This window comes from Monodelphis domestica, chromosome 4, assembly GCF_027887165.1.
Source record: "Monodelphis domestica isolate mMonDom1 chromosome 4, mMonDom1.pri, whole genome shotgun sequence".
NCBI classification, from domain to species: domain Eukaryota; kingdom Metazoa; phylum Chordata; class Mammalia; order Didelphimorphia; family Didelphidae; genus Monodelphis; species Monodelphis domestica.
The window spans coordinates 403,475,742-403,498,337 of NC_077230.1; the positions used below are offsets into that span (position 1 = coordinate 403,475,742).

Sequence of the window (22,596 nt, forward strand, 5' to 3'; positions counted from 1 at the left end):
GTCAGGAAGACCTGAGTTCAAATATGACCTCAGGCACTTATTGTCTGAAGGTCTCTTAATCTCTGTCTGCCTTAGTTTCCTCATCTGTAAAATGGAGATCATAATAGCACCTACCTCCCAGGCTGTGAGATTCAAATGAAAAGATAATTGCATTGCAACCAATACACCATTGTGAGTCCAAGATGGTTAAAAAAAGATAATTGCAAAGTGCTTAGCACAGATACATTTTAGTTGTTGTTGTTGTTATTGTTGTTATTGTCGCTGTTGTTGTTGATGTTCCATGGTGTGCACCAATATCCTTCATCTCCTTCTCTTCCTCTTTCCAAATGGAAGAAAAAACTTTTCAAGGACAGCTAGGTGGTTCAGTGAATGGAGTGCCAGGCCTAGTGTTTGGAGGTCCTGGGTTCAAATTTGACCTGTGTGACCCTGGGCAAGTCACCTAACCCCTATTTCCTTGCCCTTATTGCTCTTTTGCCTTGGAACTGATACTTAGTATAGATTCTAGATAGAAGGTAAAGGTTATAAAAATTAAAGCACACACACACACACACATTCAGGGAGCTGAGAAACCACTAGTTCTCTTCCTGTTTTCCCCAGGTTCTTAAACCACAGAATTCCAGATCCAGTACTAGGAGGACTGTTCCAGGAACCTCTGCACAATGACCTCCAGTGACAGATGATTCATTATCTCACCATGAGGTGGCCTCTTCCATTTTAGGGCCTTTTTCTCTGTTTGGGACTTTCTCCTTATTTTGGCCCGCTTAGCTTTTGGGTTGAAGTTCTCTTTAGGGGATGGAAGTTAGGATAGGAAGAAAAGATCCAAAATGTCCACAGTTATACAGGATACCTTCAGCAACAACAGGAGTCACTTTCACTGAATAAACCATTGGACAACTTGGAGACTTGGACCTGATTTTCTGTCTGTCTTTCTATTTCTCTGTCTCTGTCTCTTTCTCTCTCCCTACCCCCCCCCCCCTTTCTTTCTCTCTGCTGCCTCTTTCCAGCTCTGTCTGTCTTCTTGTCACTGTCTCTTTTTCTCTCCATCTTTTTCTTGCTCTCTCTTTCCCTCTTTCAGTGGTTTTCTTCTTTTCTCTATCTCCTTTTGTCTGTCTTTTTTTGCTTTCTCATTTTTCATTCATTTCCCAGTTTCTATTTATTTGTTTTTGTCTCTTTCTCTTTGCCTCTATGTCTATGTTTGCATGTCTAATTCTGTGTGTGCCTCTCTCTATGTCTTTCTCTCTCTGTCTCCTGCTTTTGGTCTCTCTCTCTCTCTCTCTCTCTCTCTCTCTCTCTCTCTCTCTCTCTCTCTCTCTCTCTCTCTCTCTCTCTCTCTCTCTCTCTCTCTCTCTGCCTCTGGATCTCTCTATCTTCCCATGTCTTTTTCTGTTTTTCTGTCTTTTTCCTGCATCTCCCTCCCCATCCTTCACATCCTCTCTTCTCTTCTTCTCTTCTCTTTCTCTTTTTTTTTTCCCGAAGAGAAAAGGGACACGTAGTTTTCTGAGCTTAGAAACAAAGACCCAGAAGGTGGACGCTCAACTGAACCATGGTTGTCCACTACCACTAAATGGCCAGTGGGTTCTAGAAAGTTTTCAGGTCTTGGGAAGCTAAGGAGCTGTCCCCTTCAGCACCTCACTCCTCACTTAAGAAGGCAGCTTGGGACTTCAAGGCAGGAATTGATTTGGAGGAACCTCTAAAGAAAAACTAGGGCAAAGTTGGTGGGTTTGTCACTTGATGGAATTCCATAGATGAGCTGATGGAGAAAACTTAGAACTGAAGTGACTTCCTCAAAGAAAAGAGAGTAATAGGGCTGGGATTTGGATCCAGGTCATGGGTGCCAAGGTTATTGCTTTTTCCACCAGACCACAGGAAACCTTTCACCTTGGGGAGCAGGGCCAGTGACCTTGCTGAGGGGAGGGAAAGGAGTAAGAGAACAGCTAGGGCTTCTCTCCACTACTTTCCCTAACCCCAACTGAACAAAGGACAAATTTCCTTAGGTTTTAATTAGTATCTAGTTTTAGTTTTCTTGGGGGCAAAGTGATATGATGAGTTATGGAGCAGTGAGAAGGGAAATGAAATGACTACCTCTGATACTAACTGGCTATGTGGCCACCAGCATTGTGATTAACCAGAATGAGCCTCTGGTTCCTTCTCTTCCTCAAAAGAAAGCGATAGGGGCAAGCTAGGTGGTTCAATGGATAGTGAGCTAGGCCTGGAGACTGGAGGTCCCAGGTTCAAATCTGATCTCAGGCAATTTCTGGCTTTGTGATCCTAGGCAAGTTACTTAACTCCAAATGACTAACTTGCTACTCTTCTGCCTTGGAACTGATACTTAGTATTGATTTGAAAGTAAGGGTTTAAAAGAAAAGAGAGAATCATAGGATCCTAGACCTAGAGCTGAATGGGATCTTAGAGTCCATCTAGTTTAATTTTATAGAAGGGGAAACTGAGGCTCAGGGAAGTAAAAGTATTTACCCTGTAGATGTTTAATGCCTGTAGTACCCACTTCCAGCATGCTGGAGGGGAAACTTGAGGAGAAACAAGGACAAAGGTCCTATGGAATGGGTTGCAATATGCATCTCTACAGAGAATACCCACACAGTAAGATCCCAGATTCCCTGGATAGTCAAGTACTTTATGCATAGGGATGTTGTAGGATCAAATGATCTCATAAAATCTATTAGGGGCTCTGTGAGCCTTAAAGCACTATGGTAATGTCATTTATCCTTATCATCTCACCTACTTTCCCATCCAAGAAACTATAGCAGCCAGGCTAAAGAGACAATAATAGCCAGAGAGACTGGAGACCACTTTTTGTAGGAGCATGAGCTCTTTTTGGGTCTCTTAAAACCTTTTCTCTTATCTTAGAATTGATACTAAGTTTTAGTTCCAAGGCAGAAGAGAAGTAAGGGCTAGGCAATCAGAATTAAGTGACTTGCTCAGGGTCACACAGTGTCTGAGGCTATATCTGAACTCAGATCCTTCTGACTACAGCTGCCCCTGAGCATGAGCTCTTAACCTGGGATTCATGGACCCAACCCTCCCTTCCCAAGGGTCTGTGGATACATTTCCCTTACCTTCCTTTCTATTTCTTCTCCTCCCCTGCCCTCCCCTCCTCTATAGTCCTTTCATCTCCTTTCCTCTTCTCATTTCTTCTCCTCTCCTCTCTCTTGTTTTCTCTTCTCCTCTCCTCTTCTTTTTTCAAAGCCCTTATCTTTTGCCTCATAATTTATACTAAATATTGACTCAAAGGCAGAAGAGCAGTAAGGGCTAGGCAAAGGGGGTTAAGTGACTTGCCTAGGATTACACAGCTACGATCCACATATCTCTCCAGCCTCATTAGACATGACTTTCCTCCCACAATTGATGGTCCAATCAAATTGGCCTTTCTTATTCAACGATGATATTCTATCTCCATCTGCACAACTTTGCCCTGGCTGTCCCCCATGCTTGGAATGCCTTCCCTCCTTCCCTCTGCCTAATTCAATTCCTGGTTTCCTTAAGCACCACCTTCTATATAACCTGTTTTCTTATCATCCTCTCCCTAATAATTAATTACTTTGTATTCAATGGCTTTATATTTATTTGTAATCATGCCCTATATGCATCTTCCCAATGGGAATATAAGCTACTGACAAGAAAGAATAATTCATTCTTTGTATTTGTACTTAGCATGGTGCCTGACACATAGTAGGTGTTTAATAAATTCTTGTTGACTGATTGGATAGTTTCAGGCAGCTGCTCTTTGTGAGAGGGCAGGTGGCTAATTCTGGCCTGGCTTTAGAAACTGTGTATATAGTCCCAGCTCAGAGAACACAAAAAATCATGGTGCTTGAATTAGCTACTGCAGGAGAAACAGGGTGCAGGGAAGAGAATGCTGGATTGGAAGTAAAAGAACCTGGACAAGTCATTCCCCCTCTGGCCTTTAGCTTCTTCCTCTAAAAGAAGGGGTTTAGTTTCAATTATATCTTAAGGTCTCTTCCAGTTCTGAGTCATAGGAGCTATAATTCATGAAAGGAGGAGACCCAGAAAAGAAGAGTCCAAGCTGCGAATTGCAAGGAGCCTCCTTGAGAGTTGAGAGACACTGTAATGCATTGGGAAACTCACCAAACTAGATGTCTAAAAACCTGGGTTCTAAACTCAGCTTTATTAATCAATCATTCAATCAGTGAACATTCATTAAGTATATATTGTGTGCTAGGGACTAAAGATGTAAAGAAAAGAGATGAAAGGGAATCTGACTTCAGCTTCTAATAAATTAGGGGAGACAATTAGGGGAGACATATGTTGGTCTATGTAGAATTAGTTGATTGTTGGTTTGTTTTCTTTTAATCCTTACCTTCTATCTTAGAGGTTCTAAGGCAAAAGAATGGTAAGGGTTAGGCAATGGAGGTTAAGTGACTCGCCCAGGGTCACACAACTAGGAAGTGTCTAAGGCTGGATTTGAACCTAGGACCTCTTGTCTCTAAGCTTGGCTCTCAATCCATTAAGCCGCCTAGATGCCCCCAATTCTTCTTTTTTTAATACTTACTTTCTGTCTTTAGATCAATACTGTGTATTGGTTCCAAAGTAGAAGAGTGGTAAGGACTAGGCAATGAGGGTTAAGTGACTTGCCCAGGATCATACTGCTAGGAACTATCTGAGGCCAGATTTGAACCCAACACTTCCCATTCCTAGGCCCAGCTCTTGACCAATCCACTGAGCCACTCAACTATCTCCATGGTTGTTATTCTTTTATACTTGAAGAAGATCAAGATTACCCTATTGGTAATATCTTTTGATGTGAGCATAAATTGGATTTAAGTGAGGTAGAGCTGTTCAAAGTCATCAGTCTTGCTCTCTCTTCCAGTCATCCAAGTTCAGTGGCAAGACGAAAGTCAAGACCTGGTGAAGGTCTGAGTTTTCCATGTCTGACAAAGCTCCAAGCACTCCATAGCACCTGCTTCAGATGCCTCCATGACCATGGGAGCAAATCGTTCTCATCAGCCCCTTCCACCGGGGGAGGTCTTCACATGCCTGGGGTGGACACTCCCCTGTTTCATGGATAGCTTTGAGACCTGTTGGTTATCCTCAATCTGGTTAAGTCCATTTGTGGAGGCAGTTACCACGGCTCGGCCTCTGAGCACGCTCCAGCTTCTTGGAGCTACAGTCGAGAGTTGGGTGAAAGGTGGACACCACAGTTGGAAAGCAGTCCTGAAAAGGGCTTGGCAAGCCTTCACACCATTGGTACTAATCCTTCTTGAACACTCAAACACCCATAGAAATGTCTACGTAGAATATAAGCAAACTAAACACCAGATAATGGAGAAAGGGAAAGGTACTGGCAGCTGAGAGATCAGAAAAGGCCTCCAATTTATCCTGCGTTTATCTGGTTTGAATAGTGTCTTCTCCATTAAAATGTGAGCTTCTTGAAAGTTGGGAATTTCTTTTGCCTTTCAACATATCCCCATAGCTTAGCACAGTGCCTGCCATGTAGCTGGCACATAATAAATGCTTGCTGACCAATCGGTAGAAGGTGGTGTGGGAGCTGAGCTGTAGAGGAAACTGGGGATTCTCAGAGGCCATTTGCAGAGTGGACTTGGGCACATAAGTCCCTGCTTCTTTGCAGGCCTTTCCATTCCCTATAAAATGAGCAAGTTGGGCTAGATGGCCCCTAAGATGTTAGATCCAACTCTAAACCCTTCCTTTTCCCAACTCATCCCTGTAGATACTGAAAAGGAAAACTGGATGAAGGGCAATGAGGGGAAATCCTGAAAAACTGCATTTCCATTAAGGCTCCTGGGAACAGACAGGAACCTAATAGGTTTATGCTCAACTTTGTTCTTGGGAGATGAAGTGCCCTGGGAGGATGTTGTGGCAGAAATGAGAGTGATGGCCAGGGTGGCTGTCCTGGCTACCAGGGGCTTCCCACATTGTCCTCTGATCTGTTTTTCCTGTTTCCCTGGGCTGGTGGGGGAAGGCACTAGAGGGAGGCAACCCCAGCTTAATCCTTGGGATTATTGGGATTCGGTGACTCCACAGCTCAGTTCAGCTCGGGCCCAAGGAAAAGGGGGGTGACAAAGACATGGGAGGCTACATCAGATTTTCTGTTCTCCAGAGGACACTGGCCTGTTTGGTGGCCTCATTCCCACTCCCTACCAGTTTTTGACACCAGAAGGCTGTCTCCATGGCAACAGGGTCAATGGGAAATGGCAGGCGCCTTGGTTTAATTTTCGCTCCATCCTTGTTGACAGCAATAAAGGCCTCGTTTCTGATTTCTTGGTTCAACTGGATGGAATTGTCACCAGATTTAACTTTTCATAACCTGACACCCATACACTATTCAATTCCCCTTTCCTCTCCAACTGCTGGCCTGCCATTTTCTTATTGGATTTGGGCACAAAGTCTTCTTGACTCATTCCACAGGCTCATAAGATCATAAATTCAGAGATGGAGGGGACGATAGGAGTCTCTTCATTTTTCAGTTGGGGAAACCGAGTCTCAGAGTGGGGACATAATGTCACCCAACTAAACAAATGATGGATCATAGGATTATAGGATCTTAGATTGAAAACTGGAAAAGAATTTTAGAGGCCATTTAGTCCAACTCTCTCATTTTACAAATAAGGCAGCTGAAGCCAAGAAGGAAATAGATTGTGTAAGTTTATCTAGGAAGTAAATGACAGGTAAGGGATCTATAGGATCTCTGATCTGGAGCAGGAAAGGAATTTTAGAAACCATCAAGTCTAGTGCCTTCATTTTATATATAAGGAAACTAAGGCCTGGAGAAGTTAAGAGCCTTGCCAAAAATATCAGAGGCAGGACTTGAATGCAGCACTCCAGAATCAGTGGACTCCTTCCCCTGAACTATGCTGGATTAGGGCTGAGGCTCTGACTCCCAAATGCAATGTTAAACCATTGACATCTCACATCAAGGCTAATAATAACAGGAGCCAATACTCATATGATGAATCAAGGTTTGCAAAGTTTTTCCAGACATTTTCCTATTTGAACCTCACCAGAAGCTATGTGAAATCTGTACCCCAGGAAGGATTCACTCCAATTTACAGAAGGATTTGGCTGCTCAGGTGAGCTTGATGACCTGCCTGTGGTCACATAGCTTATAAATATGAGAATCAGCATTCAAACTCAGGTCTCTCTTAAATCCATTATGTCCTGAGGATGATGATGATGGGATATGGGTGTGTGAGAAAAGGGGGAAAGAGAGAGAAAAGAGAAGAAAGCGAGAGAGTATTTGTGAAAGAATATATGAGTGTGCATGAGAGAGGGAAGGAGGGGGAGAGATACAGAGAGAGATATGGAGGGAGGGAGGGAGGGAGGAGAGAGTTTGTGTGTAAGAGAGAGAGAAAGAGAGAGGGAGAGAGAGAGGGAGAGAGAGAGAGAGAGAGAGAGAGAGAGAGAGAGAGAGAGAGAGAGAGAGAGAGAGAGAGAGAGAGAGAGAGAGAGAAAGGAGGGAGAGGGAGGGCAAGAGAGATATGGAGGGACGGAGGAGAGAGTTTGTGTGTGAGAGAGAGAGAGACAAAGAGAGGGGAAAAGAGAGACAGAGAGAGGGAAGGGGGAGAGAGAAAGGGATGGATGGAGGGAGGAGTTTGTATGTGTGAGAGAGAGAAAAAGAGAAGGGAGACAGAGAGAGAGAGAGAGAGAGAGAGAGAGAGAGAGAGAGAGAGAGAGAGAGAGAGAGAGAGAGAGAGAGAAAGAGAGAGAGAGAGAGGGAGGGAGGGAGGGAGGATGGGAAGGAGAGAAAGGAGAGATAGTGTGTGTATTTCTACCTAACAGGCCCATTTCTCTTAATTTTGCTTGTCGTTTGAGCAGTGGTATGATAATTTCTGCCCTTTCGGCCCCTTTAGCTTAAAGGGCTAAGTGAACTCTATGTTCTAGTATTGAGTATTCCCTTGGAAATCTGTCTGCAATGGAGAATTCAACAGACTGGAATGTGGTTGGGAACTAAATTGAATTCCTTTCCACTTAGCAGAGTCAGAGGAAGACTGTGGTGTCTGAACCCAGGGAGGGAGGGTTTTGGATTCATGGCCATTTAGCTCAGCTCAGAAAGCTAGGGCTCTTTGGCTTGACTAACGGGCACATTTTACCACCTGCAGTTTGGGGTGATGATCTACATAAAGGACCAATAATTTCTGCCCTCCCTTTAAATCACTGCCATAGGCTCTGCCTGGGACATTGCCCCTCCTGGCTCTGCCCCTGACTTCCCACCTAAAAACCATGCCTCAGCAGCATGCTATTTGGAACCTTCAGTGAGTGACCAGGGTCTCCTCACCCTGGAACATTCAACCATCCTTGTGACCTTCTCATTCTGGAGGCTTCTTTAGGGCAGGGGCTGTCTTTTCTCTTTCTTCATAGCCCCAGTATTTACCACAGAGCCTTTCCTGTGTCCCATTGGTGAAATACTTTCACTTCCATTTTGTGGAGGGTCCAGGCTGGCCAGCCTTCATTTTCTCCCTGGCTGGGCCCCTAATTTCTGGACTAAAAAACCATGTCCTTGTGCTTAATCTTTCATTCACTCACTCCTTTTTTGCTCCTTTTTGCATCTTGTTTCTTTCCCATTAGAGTATAAATTCTTGAAGAGCAAGGATTGTATTTTTTTGCTTATAGTTATATCCTCAGTACTTAGCACACTGCCTGGGACACAGAGGGAACTTATTAAATCCTCTCCTCTCCCCTATTCTCCTTCCCTCCCTCTCTCCCTTCCATTGTTCCTTTCATTTCCTTCCTTCCTTCCTTCCTTCCTTCCTTCCTTCCTTCCTTCCTTCCTTCCTTCCTTCCTTCCTTCCTTCCTTCCTTCCTTCCTTCCTAAGTCATCTGTTCTTCAGACAGTGTTAACTTTATATCAGGAAAACTTGGGTTCAAATGTTGCCTCTGACACTAGCTTTGTGACACTATACAAGTCACTTAGCCTTGCTAAGCCTCAGTCTCCTCATCTGTAACTAAGGGAGTTGGGTTAATTGTCTTCTAAGGTTCCTTCTAACTCTAAATCTATGATCCTTTGATTTATTCCAGCTTTAAATCTAAGATTCCATACAAGTAATCTCTGAGAAGCAGTGTGGTAAGAGGGATGGGAGTGGGGAAAGATAAGCTATAAAGCACCTACTGTGCTCCAGTTACTGTGTTAAGGTCTTTACCAATAATATCTCTTTCCTATAACAACCCTACAAAGTAGGTTCTGTTATTATCCCCTTTTACAAAGAAGGAAATTGAGGCAGGTAAAGATGAAGTGAGTTGTCCAGAGCCACAGTGCTACTAAGTGTCTGAACTGGAATTTGAACTCAGATCTTGCCCCCAGGTCCAACACTGTCTACTGTGTCATCTAACAGTCCCAATAGATACAGTGCTTGGACTTGGAATCTGGATGATCTGAGTTCAGATCCTGCCATTGACATTTATTTATTATTTATTTTTATCATGGATAAGTCACTTAACCTCCTTAAGCCTTAGTTTCCTCACCTGTAAAATGGAACTGATTACCAATAGCATCTACCTGTAAAATGTAACTTATTACCAATAGCATCTACCTCCCATGGTAGCTGGGAACCCAAGTTGAATGAGCAAAGTTCTTTGCAAATATAAATGCCACTTATTTTTCCAATATTCCAATCAATCTATGACCTCAATGAGTTGGAAGCTGCCTCCAGTGATGGAGATCACTGTCAATCCAGGTCAATCCATCCTGGGGGATGCTCATTCATCCATACTGTCCCCTACATTCTCCACAGGGACCTCCTCAACATGCTGGATACCTAGGCCCATTCTCTTGACATCTCTGAATGCCAGTGGAACATATGGGCTGTCCACTGGTCACCCCTTGTCCTTGATATGTCACTGATCCAAAATCCAGCTCTGGCTGAGAACTCTTGACTTGTTGGTGTATCATGTCACCTGAACTCCATTTGGAGTTCTTATCTGACTTGGTGGATGCTAACCCTCATCTGACTGGAGAAGGTGGAGAACTCCTCCCATACGCTTCACAGAAGGAGGCTGCCCAGGCCATCTCTGTCTCCCCATGGGCTTCTGGCAAGCTTCTTTAGGGCAGGGGCTGTCTTTTCTCTTTCTTCATAGCCCCAGTATTTAGCACAGGGCCTGTTCCATAGTAAGAGCTTAAGAAATGGTTATTATTTGACCAAGATCAGGAATTATATGTGTACTAGAATAGACTCCCTTTTCTGATTGGACTCTAGTTTGGCATAGTGTAACATGATAGATGGAGAAGAATAGTTTATAGACATTCTCCCTGCCCAGAGAACCAGAGGAGCCTTGAAAACAGGAAGGGAACAAAGGATCATAAGAACATAGCTTTAGAGCTAGAAGTTACCTCAGAGGCCATCTATGCCAAACCCCTCATTTTACAGGGGTCCTGAAAGAAATAATTTACCCAAGGTCATCCAGGTAGTAAAAGCCAAGTTAAGGATTTAAACCCAGGACCTCTGATGCTAAAGTCAGAACTCTTTCCACTGTTACATATTGTTTTTTAGGTTCAAAACTGGAAGGCATCTCAGAAATCCTATAGTCTAACCCCTGTTATTTTTTGTTGTTCAGTCATTTTAGTTTGTCTGACTCTGTGACCCAATTCGGGACTTTCTTGGCAAAGACATTGGAGTGGTTTGCTATTTCCTTGTCCAGCTCATTTTTACAGATCAGAGAGCTGAGGCAAAAAGAGTTAAGTGACTTACCTAAAGTCATACAACTAGTAAGTTTCTGAGGCTAGATTTGAACTCAGAAAGAGGAATCTTCCTGATTTCAGACCTGGTGCTCTATCTACTGTACCACCTAGCTGCCTCTACTGCTATCATTTTATAACTAAGAATATTGAGGACCCTGAAAGGAATGTGACTTGCCTAAAGGTAGGTGGTATCAGAGCAAGGATGCAACCCCAATCTTCATGGTGCAATGAAAAGATCAGAGGACCTTAGCTGACAATGCAATATGGCAGCCAAGTAAGCCAATGAGATCTTAGGCTGCACTGAGCCTATAAACACTGTGCATGGATTATGAGATTCAGAATGAGGAGGCTGTAATCCCATGGCACTCTGCTCTGCTCAGACTACACCTGGGGACTTGAGTTCAGTTCTGAGGACCACAGTTTAGAGAGGATGATGATAAATGGAAGAATGTCTAGATGGCAAGAGTATGATGAGGGGCCTTGAATGCATGTTCTATGAAGACGCATTCAAGGATCCAAGTATGTTTAGGCTGGAGAAGAGAAGACTTAAAGGTCAGGAGAACAACTGCCCCAAAACATAGAACTAGGGAGTTGTTAGTAGAAGTAAAAACATTCCAAAGTGGAACAGGCTTCCTTCATTGATAGTGACTGTTCCCTCAGTTGATGTCTTCAAGTAAAGGCTGGATAACTATTTATTAGGTACAAGAAAAGTTTTTTTCTTAAACACATGAAGCCATGAGTCTTTGTTATATACAACTTGCTTTAAAAAAGACATGGTAAGTTTGACATGCTACTTTCAAAGCTGTCCTTTTTGTCTGTATCTCTGGACTTTCTATTTTCTTCTGAGTGTTTTTAAAATGCTTCAATGATTCTCTTTTCTTTCTCCCCACCTTTTTTTTATCACTAACTCCTTTCTCTTTTCTCAATGCTCCTCTCCCAGCACCCCCCGCAAGAAAACTATAATTCTGGTACCAATGAAAACAATAAGGTTTGTCAAACAAAACAATCTTACACATTTTTCATTTCCAAAAATGTATGCCTCATTTTGCACCTTGGATCTATTACTCTTCGTCAGCAAGTTGGTACTATGCTTCATCATGTACCTTGGGTTTATTATTCCTTTGTCAGAAGGTGGGTACCATATTTTACTGTGTACCTTGGATTCATCACCCCTCTGTCAGGAGGTTTCTTCATATACCTGGGATCCATCATCCCTCTGTCAGCAGGTGGGTACCATGCTTCATCACATACCTTGGGTTTATCATTCTTTTGTCAGCAGGTGGGTACCATATTTCATCTTGTATCTTGGATCCATCACCTCTCTGCCAAGAGGAAGGAGATAGGTACAAGGCTTCATTATGCACCTGGGATCCATCATCCCTTTGTCGGCAGGTGGGTACCATGCTTCACCATGCTCCTGGGAACCATCATCTTTCTGTCGGCAGGTGGGTACCAGACTTCATCATACACCCTGGGTCTGTCATTCCTTTCTCAGCAGGTGGATATGAGGTCTTAGCATTTACCTTGGATCCATCAGCCCATTGTCATGAGGCTTCATCATGCATCTGGGATCCTTCATCCCTCTATTGGCAGGTGGGCACTAGGGTCCATAATCAGTTAGATGGATCCCTTTTCAGATGAAGGTTTGATTGGATGGTTGCTTCCAACTCTGGGACTCTGATTTTTATGAATAAGTTTCACATTTCAGGATCATAGCATCATAGATTAAGAGCTGGAATGAATCTTCGAGACCTATAAGTCCAACATCCCTTTCCCATTTTACAGATGAGGAAACTGAGGTTTGGAGAGATTTAGTGACTTGTCCAGACTCACATAGCTAGTAAGTGTCAGAGATGGCATTAGAACCCAGCTCTTCCTGACTTCAAGTACAGTGCCACAGGTCTGCTGAGACATGATATCTTGGTCTTACTTCCAGGCTTTGAAGGAAGAATCCTAAAAAAATCAGGTGGAGACCAACCTAGCAGGGAGTTGGAGAGGGCATGGAGCTGGCGAATGCCCAGGTATAGGAAGGAAATTAGTTTTTACTTTTTAGGTGGGAAGGTGTCAATGTAGGTTAATTGCAATTTAGTTTGAGGGGGGGAAAATGAATTGGTAAAACAAAAAAAAAGTTTTCTTTCCAGAAAAACTAAACAACACAAACAAAAATCCCCCAAAAGCCTTTCCCCCAAATTAGATTTTAGCACCTCTCCATTAGTCTTTCCTTTCTCTGTGCTCCAGGTCAGGAGATTCAGAAGAGGAATTTTGGTTGGAGACCAGGACTTGTAGCACACAAAGGAAACTGAGTCTGCCTTACCTGTCTTTCAGTCTAATGGGAGACTTCCTCTTTTAGTGATATTAATTATTGAAGCTTCCTGAGAAATATAATATAGGACCAATGGGAAAGGAAGGAATTTCAAGCAATTTGTCCACAGCAAGACCTCCCCCAACAAAGAAAAGAAAAGAAGAAAAGAAGAGAAAAGAAAAGAAATGCTTTTGAGTCACATATTTAGGACCTGCAACTACAGACTCCCTGGACAGAATGAGTAGCTTCCCCCACCCCCTCCCACTCCCTCCTCAGCAAATTGTTGACAGATTTTCTTAAGAAACAGGAAAGTAGAGAAAGAATACAGAATTTAGAGTCAGAGGACTAGATTCAAATCCCCTCTCTGCTACTTACTAGCTCTGTGGCTTTGGACAAGTTGTTTCCCATCTCTCTGGGGCTCAGTCTCCTCATCTGTAAAATGAGGGGGTTGTAAAAAAACTATTAAACTATGCATATCCTTTGACCAACTATACCCCTATTAAGCCAATACCCCAAGAAGAGCAAAGGAGGGGGAAACTGATTCAGTATGTACAAAATGATTGACAGAATCTCTTTTTATTGTTTGTCATCCAAGAACTGGACACAGAAGGGATGCCTATCAATTGGGGAATGGCTGAACAAGTATAGGAATGTGATGGGATACACTTGACCTGTAAGAAATGATCAAGGGGATAGTTTCAGAAAAACTTGGGAAGACTTGTATGAACTGATGCAAAATTAAGTGAGCAGAACCAGGAAAACCATTTATACAATAACAATAATTTTGTAAAGATAATTTTGAAAGATTTAAGAACTCTGGTCAACACAGTGACCAACTTCAGTTCCAGAGGATTCTTTATGAAACATGCGGTCCACTTTCTAAAAGAGAGATGATGGTCTCAAAGTGCAGCTTGAAGCATATATATCTGTATACATATACACACATGTATTTATATGTACCTATTTGCACATATGTATATATGTATGTATGTATATGGCTAATGTGGGAATTTTGTTTGGTTGACTGGTTTGTTTATAAGAACTTTTTCTTGCCTTTTCAGGGGGAGGTGTGAGGAAGAGAATACAGAACTGAAAATAAAATAAAATTTCATAAAAATTATAAAAACTTTGTTTCCTTCAAAAACCAAAATGAAGGAGTTAGATTGGGTAATATCTAAGATATTTTCTGGTTCTTGATGTGATTCAAGTTCAAATCAACAAGTATTTGATAAGCACAATTTTCCTGAGATGACTCCATATTTAAAGAAAAGAAGTGTGTGACTAATTTTTGCACAGGAATATTGTTGGTCAGATCACATATCTAGAGTTTTGGTTTGGAAAATACCACCACTATTTTGTTATAAAGGTAAAATAAGGTGATTGTTGCTAAGTGCTTGTGATCCTTAAAGTGCCATATGCGAACTATGATAATCATTATCTCATTCTTTTTCATCTTTATTTGATAGGTTACAGGTACAAATGTTCTTAGTGGTAGCTGGGTGACCCCCTGGACCTGAAGTCAGGAAGATTCGAGTTCAAATTTGGTTTCAGTCACTGGCTATATTGATATTGGGCAATTCACTTAACCTCTGTCTGCCTCAATTTCCTTATCTATAAAATGAGGACAATAATAGCACCTACCTCCCTGGCTTGTTTTGAAGATTAAATGAGATAATATTTGTAAAGTACTTATCAAACCTTGAAGCAGTATGTAAATTTTAGCTATTATTCAATATTAAATCTATTATATTAAAAGAATTTGTCATTTTATTACTGTCACTCCCCACCACCACCACTACCATTACCATCCCAGCTTGCTCCACACCATGCCCTTTCTATTTGTTCCTTTTCATTGGTAACCTGGAATTCACTCTTGGGTTCCTTAGCTCTTATAGGGGAACTTGGCTTTATTTTTCCTGTAGCCCAGATCTCCACACCACAATTACCTCCACAATTCTCACTATGTCACTGCTTGTATACCGCCCCCCCCCCCAGTTTCCAACTCTAGCTCCCCTATACATGTGTTATCTTTCTCTATTCGAATATAAGCTCCTTTAGGGAAAGAAGTTATCTTGCTTATTTGTATTTCTATCCATAGTGCTTAATACAGTGTCTAGAACTTAATAAATTCTCTGTCTCTCTCTGTCTCTGTCTCTGTCTCTGACTCTGTCTCTCTCTCTCTCTCTCCCCCATCCATCTATTCATCCATATATGTATGCATCTATCTATCCACTTATGTTCCTATCTATCTATCTATCTATCTATCTATCTATCTATCTATCTGTCTGTCTGTCTGTCTGTCTACCTATTTATCTCCATCTCCATCTCTCTCTCTCTCTCTCTCTCTCTCTCTCTATCTTTCTAATCGGCCCATCTTTCTAATATGACTGGCCATTTTCTTCCTGTGAGAATGCACAGTGAGAATGAGGGATTACTAATGGACAATGTGAGTATACCATTAGTATTCTTGCCATGTCAAGATCAACTGAAGTTGGTTTCCATCATGGTGAATGTACCCTATGTGGTGAACTTATGGTAGGAAATGGATGAAAATTGTATGAGATAGGTAGGAAGGGCTACAATCTGCATTAATGGAGGAACACTTGTATCGATGAAATCACAGATCTATTGAAGTAGACGAACTTTATGGTATTCTATAGATTTTACTTCCCTTTTAAGTCAGAATTATATAAAATCAGATTGCAGTCTTTAATTGGTGTTATTTTTTCAGTGTGTCTAAATCTGACCTCTCTGTATCTGTCTCTCTCTCCCCTAAACATACCTCATTTTAATGAAATTTGAACTATTTTTTGAATTTGAACTATGTTTGAACCAATATGTGCCTATGTACCTGTGCATGTGCCCAGATCCAATGTGTTAGTCTCAACCCAAGGAAACACCTAATGGGCAGGGTCTCTCACCTCATTATTAATGGGTAGTTCTACTAAATGACCTCATATCATAGAATAGGGTTAGGGATACCTCAGTAGAATAGTATCTCCTTGAAGACAGTCATGGTTTCATTTTTTCTTTGTAGTATTGGTGCCTGCTATATATTAGGTTCTTAAAATATTTCTTGAATCCAACTAAACCAGATAGATTTTGGGGCTACTGGGACAAAGGGGCCTGAGAAGTCTTAAGGGAGAGACACAGAGCATTTAGGTTCAAATAGCAAGTCTTACTCAGGAAAATTTGGGAAAATCTTTTGACCCTTGGCCTCAAATAAATGGTTGATTTATTCAAATGCCAGTATTGAGCTCTTTACCCAGTGGTTTGGGGTATTTAAAAATTCTTCTAATTGCCCAAACTATAGCACAGAAGAACTGAAGTGTTTGTCCCCTAAGGGTTAGGTTTCCTCCATCTTTTCCTAACCCCATCTATGAACTGTCCAATTTAGGACCATCAATAGATTCAGAGCTGGAAGACTTTAGAAATCATCTAGTCTAGTCCCTGATTTTACCCATGATCACACTGATCACATCTTCTGCATAGGTTTGTAGGAAATAGAAGCATTGGTGCCTTCATAGACACCTCCACATTCCCCCCAAATGTGGCAGAAATTTAGAAGAACCAGCTTCCCATTAATTTCCAAGATTTCTAATAATATTAACCTCAACACTAACAGTTCACATTTCTATAGTACTTGAAGCTTTGCAAAGCATCTTACACATATTATCCAGCCTGATTCAGTGATATATCTACTGTACTCACTGCCAATTCTGGATTAGAATAAAGGTGAAACCTGAGAAAAAACCTAAGAGATAGATGGGGGATATTTTAAGATAAAAGTTCTTGCATGCCAAGCTCATCACCTAGAAATCACTTCTGTTTCTTCTCTCTTCCTCAGATCTGGAAACTGGTAAACTTAGAAATAAGAATTAAGTGTCATGAATTTGAAGTCAGAGAACCTGGCTTAGAATCCTGGTTTTGCCACCTCTGTTACTCATGTGACCTTAGGAAAGTCCCTTCCCTCTCATTGTCAGAGGATTTGGATTTACATCCTAGCCTACCACTTGCTGTCTTATGTGGGCTTTGATGAAGTATTTTCCCTCTTTGGGCTTCAGTTTTCCACTTTGTCAACTGAGAGAATTGGAGTAGATGACTTCTAAGAGCTTTTCTGGGATCATATCTTTGATTTCTGGGTGACTTTGGATGAATCTTTAGCGTCAGTTTCCTTATATGTAAAATGGGAAAGGCTTAGATTCTAAGTCCAAGACCCCTTCCACATCCAAAACCTTATGATGCCAGCTACTAAGAACAATAGCTGAGGGGCCATGGCGCTCCATCACCGCCATACTCCCAGAGTTCCTCTGGCCTTGGTCCTGAACAGAATGCTCTCAGACTGGAATGTCTATGACTGAAGATGGTCATCTATGTAGCTGGAGGGAGGTTGGATTTCAGCATCAGCCACCAGATGGCAGTCGTGGATTAGGAACCATTATTAGAACCTGATGTGCGGAGGCTGAAAGCCTTTGTTGATTTTACTTCTTAATATTCTATAATCACCAAGATTACAATCTAAGCAAAAAACCAAAACAAACAAACAGAATCCCCACCCTCACACTGGTTCTTGGGTCTTTGTCTGAATAATTATGAGAAAACAAAAGATGGATCTGAATAGGCAGCTCTGGGGCTTCCTGGGTTAGCAGCCAACGAAGGGAGAAGGCAGGAAGGGCTCCAGGGATGATGGGGTCTTAGAGATCAGCAGAATGGGGGAAAGAAGGGCCAATCTCAAGACTTGGGAGTGCCTGGAAGCAGCCAATTACAGGTTGTTGACAGGTGTGTTTTGGCTTATATTGAATACAAAAACAATGACTTCTGGAAGGCTAGTTCTGCTCTCTCGTTTATTGGGGGGCCTGCTCCTTAGCTCCCCTGGCTTTAGCACAATTGGCACCCAAGTCATTACTTTGACCTTGGGGGGAATCCTATTCCTCTTGTTGCCTGACAATCCCACAGGGGATGGATATGGACTCTTTACCAGAAAAAAAAAAGATCACCCCCCCCCAACCATGGGAAACTAAATTTCCCACAGCAGAAGAACATATTCCTATTGGCATAGCAGAAGGAACAATAGTTTTGGAGTCAGAGAATCTGGGTTTGAATCCCAGCATTACTACTTGATATCTCTTGTGGGCACCAATGAGTCTCTCTGGGTCCCAGTTTCCTGTTTTATAAATATAACTGGTTATGCAAGAAGACCTCTAAGTTTCTTCTTTATCCTCAATATCTAGCTTTGTGCTGGTCCACAATGGGCACTTAATTAGTGCTTGTTTGGTTGATTCTCACACTAAATCTAGACCTATGATCCTATAATACTGAAAGGCTTAGGGACATAGAGGAGAAAGAGAGAAGGGGAGAGAGACAGAGACAGAGAGACAGGCAGAGACAGAGAGAAGGAGAGACAGACAAAGAAACAACACTGAGGAAGTGAATTAGGCTGGGATCTGGGCATGCTTGGGAGTAAAGGAACTATGAGTGAGTTTTAAACTTCCCTTTGAGGCTAGCCTTCAATTCAACAACTCAAGAATAATTTATTAAGGAGCAGCTAAGTAATATAGTGGATAGCTTTCTAGATCTGGAGTTGAGAGGACTTGGATTTAAATCTGGCCTCAGATACTTCCTAGCTGTGTGACTTTGGGCAAGTCACTTAACTCTGATTGCCTAGCCTTTGCTATTCTTTTGTCTTAAAATTGGTACTAAGATAGAGGGCAAGGTTTAAAAAAAGAAGAATCATTTATTAAGGCACTATACAAAGCACTATGATCAGTGCTGGAGACACAACAAAATGGAAGTGATTATTGTCTGTGGTTCTGTGATTCAGTCCTGATGATGACCATGGTCTTTAATTCCAAATTTGACCCTCAATCCTGAGGCTCCTCCAGAAGAATATATATATATATATATCCTTGGCATATGATTATCTCCCAATTATATCCGTATCCTCAACCACTCTACCACTCTCCACTCCATGGCATCTGATCCTTTGGGCAGGGATAGGAAAAATGGGGGACAGCATTAAGGATAAGAAGAAAATAGGAAGAAATGAAGAAGAGAGAAAAATGGAAAGGTACTTCAGAATGCTTGATACTGTTACAGAATGGGAGTAGAAAAGTTAAAATCATTCCAAGAAGAACTACCTAACCATTGCCCTCTCTGACCTCATATGCTGCTGCCTCTGGAAGTCCAGATCACAGAAAAGCCAGAAATTTCTCATTTCTGATCTTTCTCCTAGAGTTTCTGATGGAATGTGGATTCTCACTCACTCAGCTATCATCCTCCTCCTATGTCAGAGACGACTTCCTTCCTCTCCTTTATCCTAAATCCATATGGTTGAAAAAATCTTCCAGCTTCTTTCCTTTTCATAGAATAAATAATAGAATCTTAGAATTTCATGCTATCTTAACAGATCATCTAGCTCAGGGGTTCTTTTTAAAAAAAAGATTTAATTTGAATTTTTATTTATTTTTAATTTTTAAAATTATCATGCAAAGCACACTTTCCCATACTGGCCATTGTTGTAAGAGCATACTCATACAAAACCAAAACCTCAAAATAAAACCATAAATACACTGATGTGAAAAATAGTATGCTTTGATCCACATCCATCAGTAGCTCAGTAGCTTATTTTGTGGGTATCCTGAACCCATTTGGCAATGTTTGCTGGAGCTCATTAACCTCTTCTTGGGATCATATTTTTAAATGCATAAAATAAGATACATAATTAAGACAAAGGAAATCAAGTATATTGGAATACTACTAACAGAATATTTTTTAAAATTCCTGAACCTCAAATGAAGAAATGCTAATCTAGTCCCACCTTCTAATTCTTGCAGAAACTTCCTCTATTTTATCCCTGAGGGACACCTTCAGAAAATTCTTCTAACAAAGAACTCAGCATTCTCTTTCACTTCCCTATTGGTCCTAGTTTCAGTAGATACATAGACCCCTCTTCCAGAAAACATGTCTGGCTCTGTTACTTCTGTTTCAGAGCCCTTAAGCAAATCATTAATCTCTCTGCCTCTGTTTCCTCCTTTATAAAAAGAGGGGGTCAGATTAGATGACCTGTAAGGTTCATTCAAACTCTAGTCAGAGAATACTATAAGTTCTTAAAATATCTAAGGGCTGATCATACCCCATCAAAGTCTTTTCTTCCTTTTTATAGCTCCTTTACTTCTTCCTCATGTGACATGTTTCATGTCCCCTGCAATCGTATTCTCCCTCCTTTGGAAGGGATCCAGTTTTTCAATGCCCTTAAAATGTGATGTTCAAACCACAGTGCTCTTGAAGTGGTTTGACCAGTGCAGAGAACAAACGACTAATATTTATCTTTTTCTGAATATAGTACTTGTATTGATGTAGCCTAAGATTGCATTGGTTTTGTGGTGGTTGTCTTTTTTTCTTTTTGCAACCATGTCATGATGCTGACTCATATGGGGTTAGCAGTAAATGAAAACTCCCAAGACTTTTTCCACATGAATTACTCTTAAGGCTGCTCTCCTTAATCTTGTGTTTGTGAAATTGATTTTTTTGGATTTAAGTATAGGACTTTACATTTATCTCTATTAAATTCCTTCTTGTTAGACTCAGCTCAATGTTCCAGTTTTTCAAGATCTTTTTAGATAATTTGGATGCCAAAGATTTTTTCAGATCCTGATCTTGTCATTCAATGACTTTGCTATCTCTTCCAGCTTTCTGTCATCAGCAAATTTGGTAAGTGTGCTTTCTTTATCGTCATTCAAGTCATTGATAAAATGGAACCAGGGCAAAGACAAAGTTCTGTGGCATGACATCTCCAGGTTGATATCAACCCATTAACACTCAAACAACAATGAAGCATTTATTCTGCTATCATCCAGGCCAGAGTTCTCTATCATGACCCTAAGGTATCATGAAAAACTTTTTCAAATCCATTGCTGAAGTCCAGATATCTGCTATTTATAATAATCCTCTGAATTACCAGTCTAGTATCTCATTTTGGTTTTATTAGTTCTTATACTGAACCAACATGGGCTTCTGGTAATCATCATTTTCTTTTCTAGATTCCTACAAGCCATCATTTTGGTAGTAGAGCCTAACATTTTGCAAGGATTAATAACAAGCTCATCTACCTATAGTTTTTAGGTTCTATCTTCCTTTTGAAATCCATTTGAAAACATAGTTTTTCTCCCATTTTCAGTCTTATGAAAACTACCCACAGATAAAAGTAGGGATTGAATCAATTTCTATCACCTCTTGGAATCAGAGAAATGGATAAGATTGAATAAAATGACCTTTCAAAGTTCTTCCAAGTCTTGACCAGTTAGCCTAGTAAAATTTCTTCTGAGAAGGTCTGGAATCCATGGAACTTCTCCAATGACCACACATCTCACCTTAGCCTGATGAATTTGCCTTAGATTTAGAATTCAATGAATTAAATTCCCAGTTTACTTTCTCTCTCTCTCTCTCTCTCTCTCTCTCTCTCTCTCTCTCTCTCTCTCTCTCTCTCTCTCTCTCTGGAATTATGAATTGTCACACATTTCAAGTGGGCAAATATATTTTGATCTCTTCTTTTTTGCATGCATGTAGCAAAGAGGTGGGAGGAGGAATGGGTGACTTTAGGGCCCTACTGCAAGACTATTAAGTTCATCCTCCTCATTTTACAGATGAGGAAGATGAGACACAGGATAGTTAAGTAACTCTCAGAATAACATAGCTAATGAATGTCCAATGTGGGCATTCTTGTTCAAATTAAAGAAGAAACTAACTAGAGGTTGGTGTGTAAGGGCTGAGAAAAGTAGGGGGTATAGAAAACGGAGATTTCTCTGGACACGGGCATGGCATTGGCTTAGGGGGTAGAGCAACCAAGATTAAGCTCTTCTTTGTTAGCTTTGGTAGAGGAAGCAAGTTCTGGCAAGGGCATCTTCTTAGGGAGACCCTCTGAGCATCTCTAGGCTAGAGCTAGTAAGGAGAGGGAGATTGGTGCAAAACAAGGGAATGGAGTTCCTCTTTGTCTATGAGCAGGTCCTATGGATACAGGTGCACATGCAGAAGGTCTGGCTGTTGTTCTGGCTTCAGATCTCTCCTCCTACATGCTTTGAAGGACATCAACTGGGCTAGGCTGGGATGGGGTGGACTTCAGTTTACCACAAGGGGAGGTGAATTTAGGGCAAAGCCATGTTCAAAGGAAGTCTGCTTGGCTAGGAAACAATGATACCTGTGTGACTAGGAACCCTCTGTAAATGCATTAGTGAGGCTACTTTTGTACCAGCCATTGAAGACCCAGGTGGCTGTTTTAGATATTCTTTAAACAGAGTGGCTATTAAAGTTCAGTTTAGGAGTTAGTGAGTGGCTAGGAGTGGGAGTGGGGCCATTCTCTGCACTCCTGGCTGCACACCAAGATAGTTTCCCATTATTTATTCTCCACTGATGTGGCTTTAGTAGGTAGTAGTGGGTTGCCAAAGTCATAATTAGGGCAGAGCCACTAGCTCTTTGTCCCAGGGCATTGAAATTTAGAGGGCAGCTACAGTACTAGGCTTCTTCATTAGCAAAGAAACAACTGAGCTTAGCATCTAGTTAGAGCAAAAGCAGTAGGAAGTTACCAGATAGCATCTTTCCTCCCCTGGTGGTAGCATCCTAGATAAACTTCTTC

General features: G+C 41.5%; 1 protein-coding gene across 19 annotated transcripts in view; it reads right to left on the reverse strand.

Moving 5' to 3' along the window:
• CAMTA1 (calmodulin binding transcription activator 1) overlaps positions 1 to 22,596 on the reverse strand; it is a 1,356,239-nt gene that overhangs the window by 152,873 nt on the left and 1,180,770 nt on the right. For 11 of the 19 annotated variants that reach the window (XM_056795879.1, XM_056795866.1, XM_056795874.1 and 8 more), the window contains one exon: positions 13,344 to 13,400. The exons of the other annotated variants lie outside the window; for them this stretch is intronic. In XM_056795879.1, the coding sequence (XP_056651857.1) occupies positions 13,344 to 13,400 (57 nt within the window). The remainder of the gene's footprint in view (positions 1 to 13,343; positions 13,401 to 22,596) is intronic. 19 annotated transcript variants of the gene reach the window in all.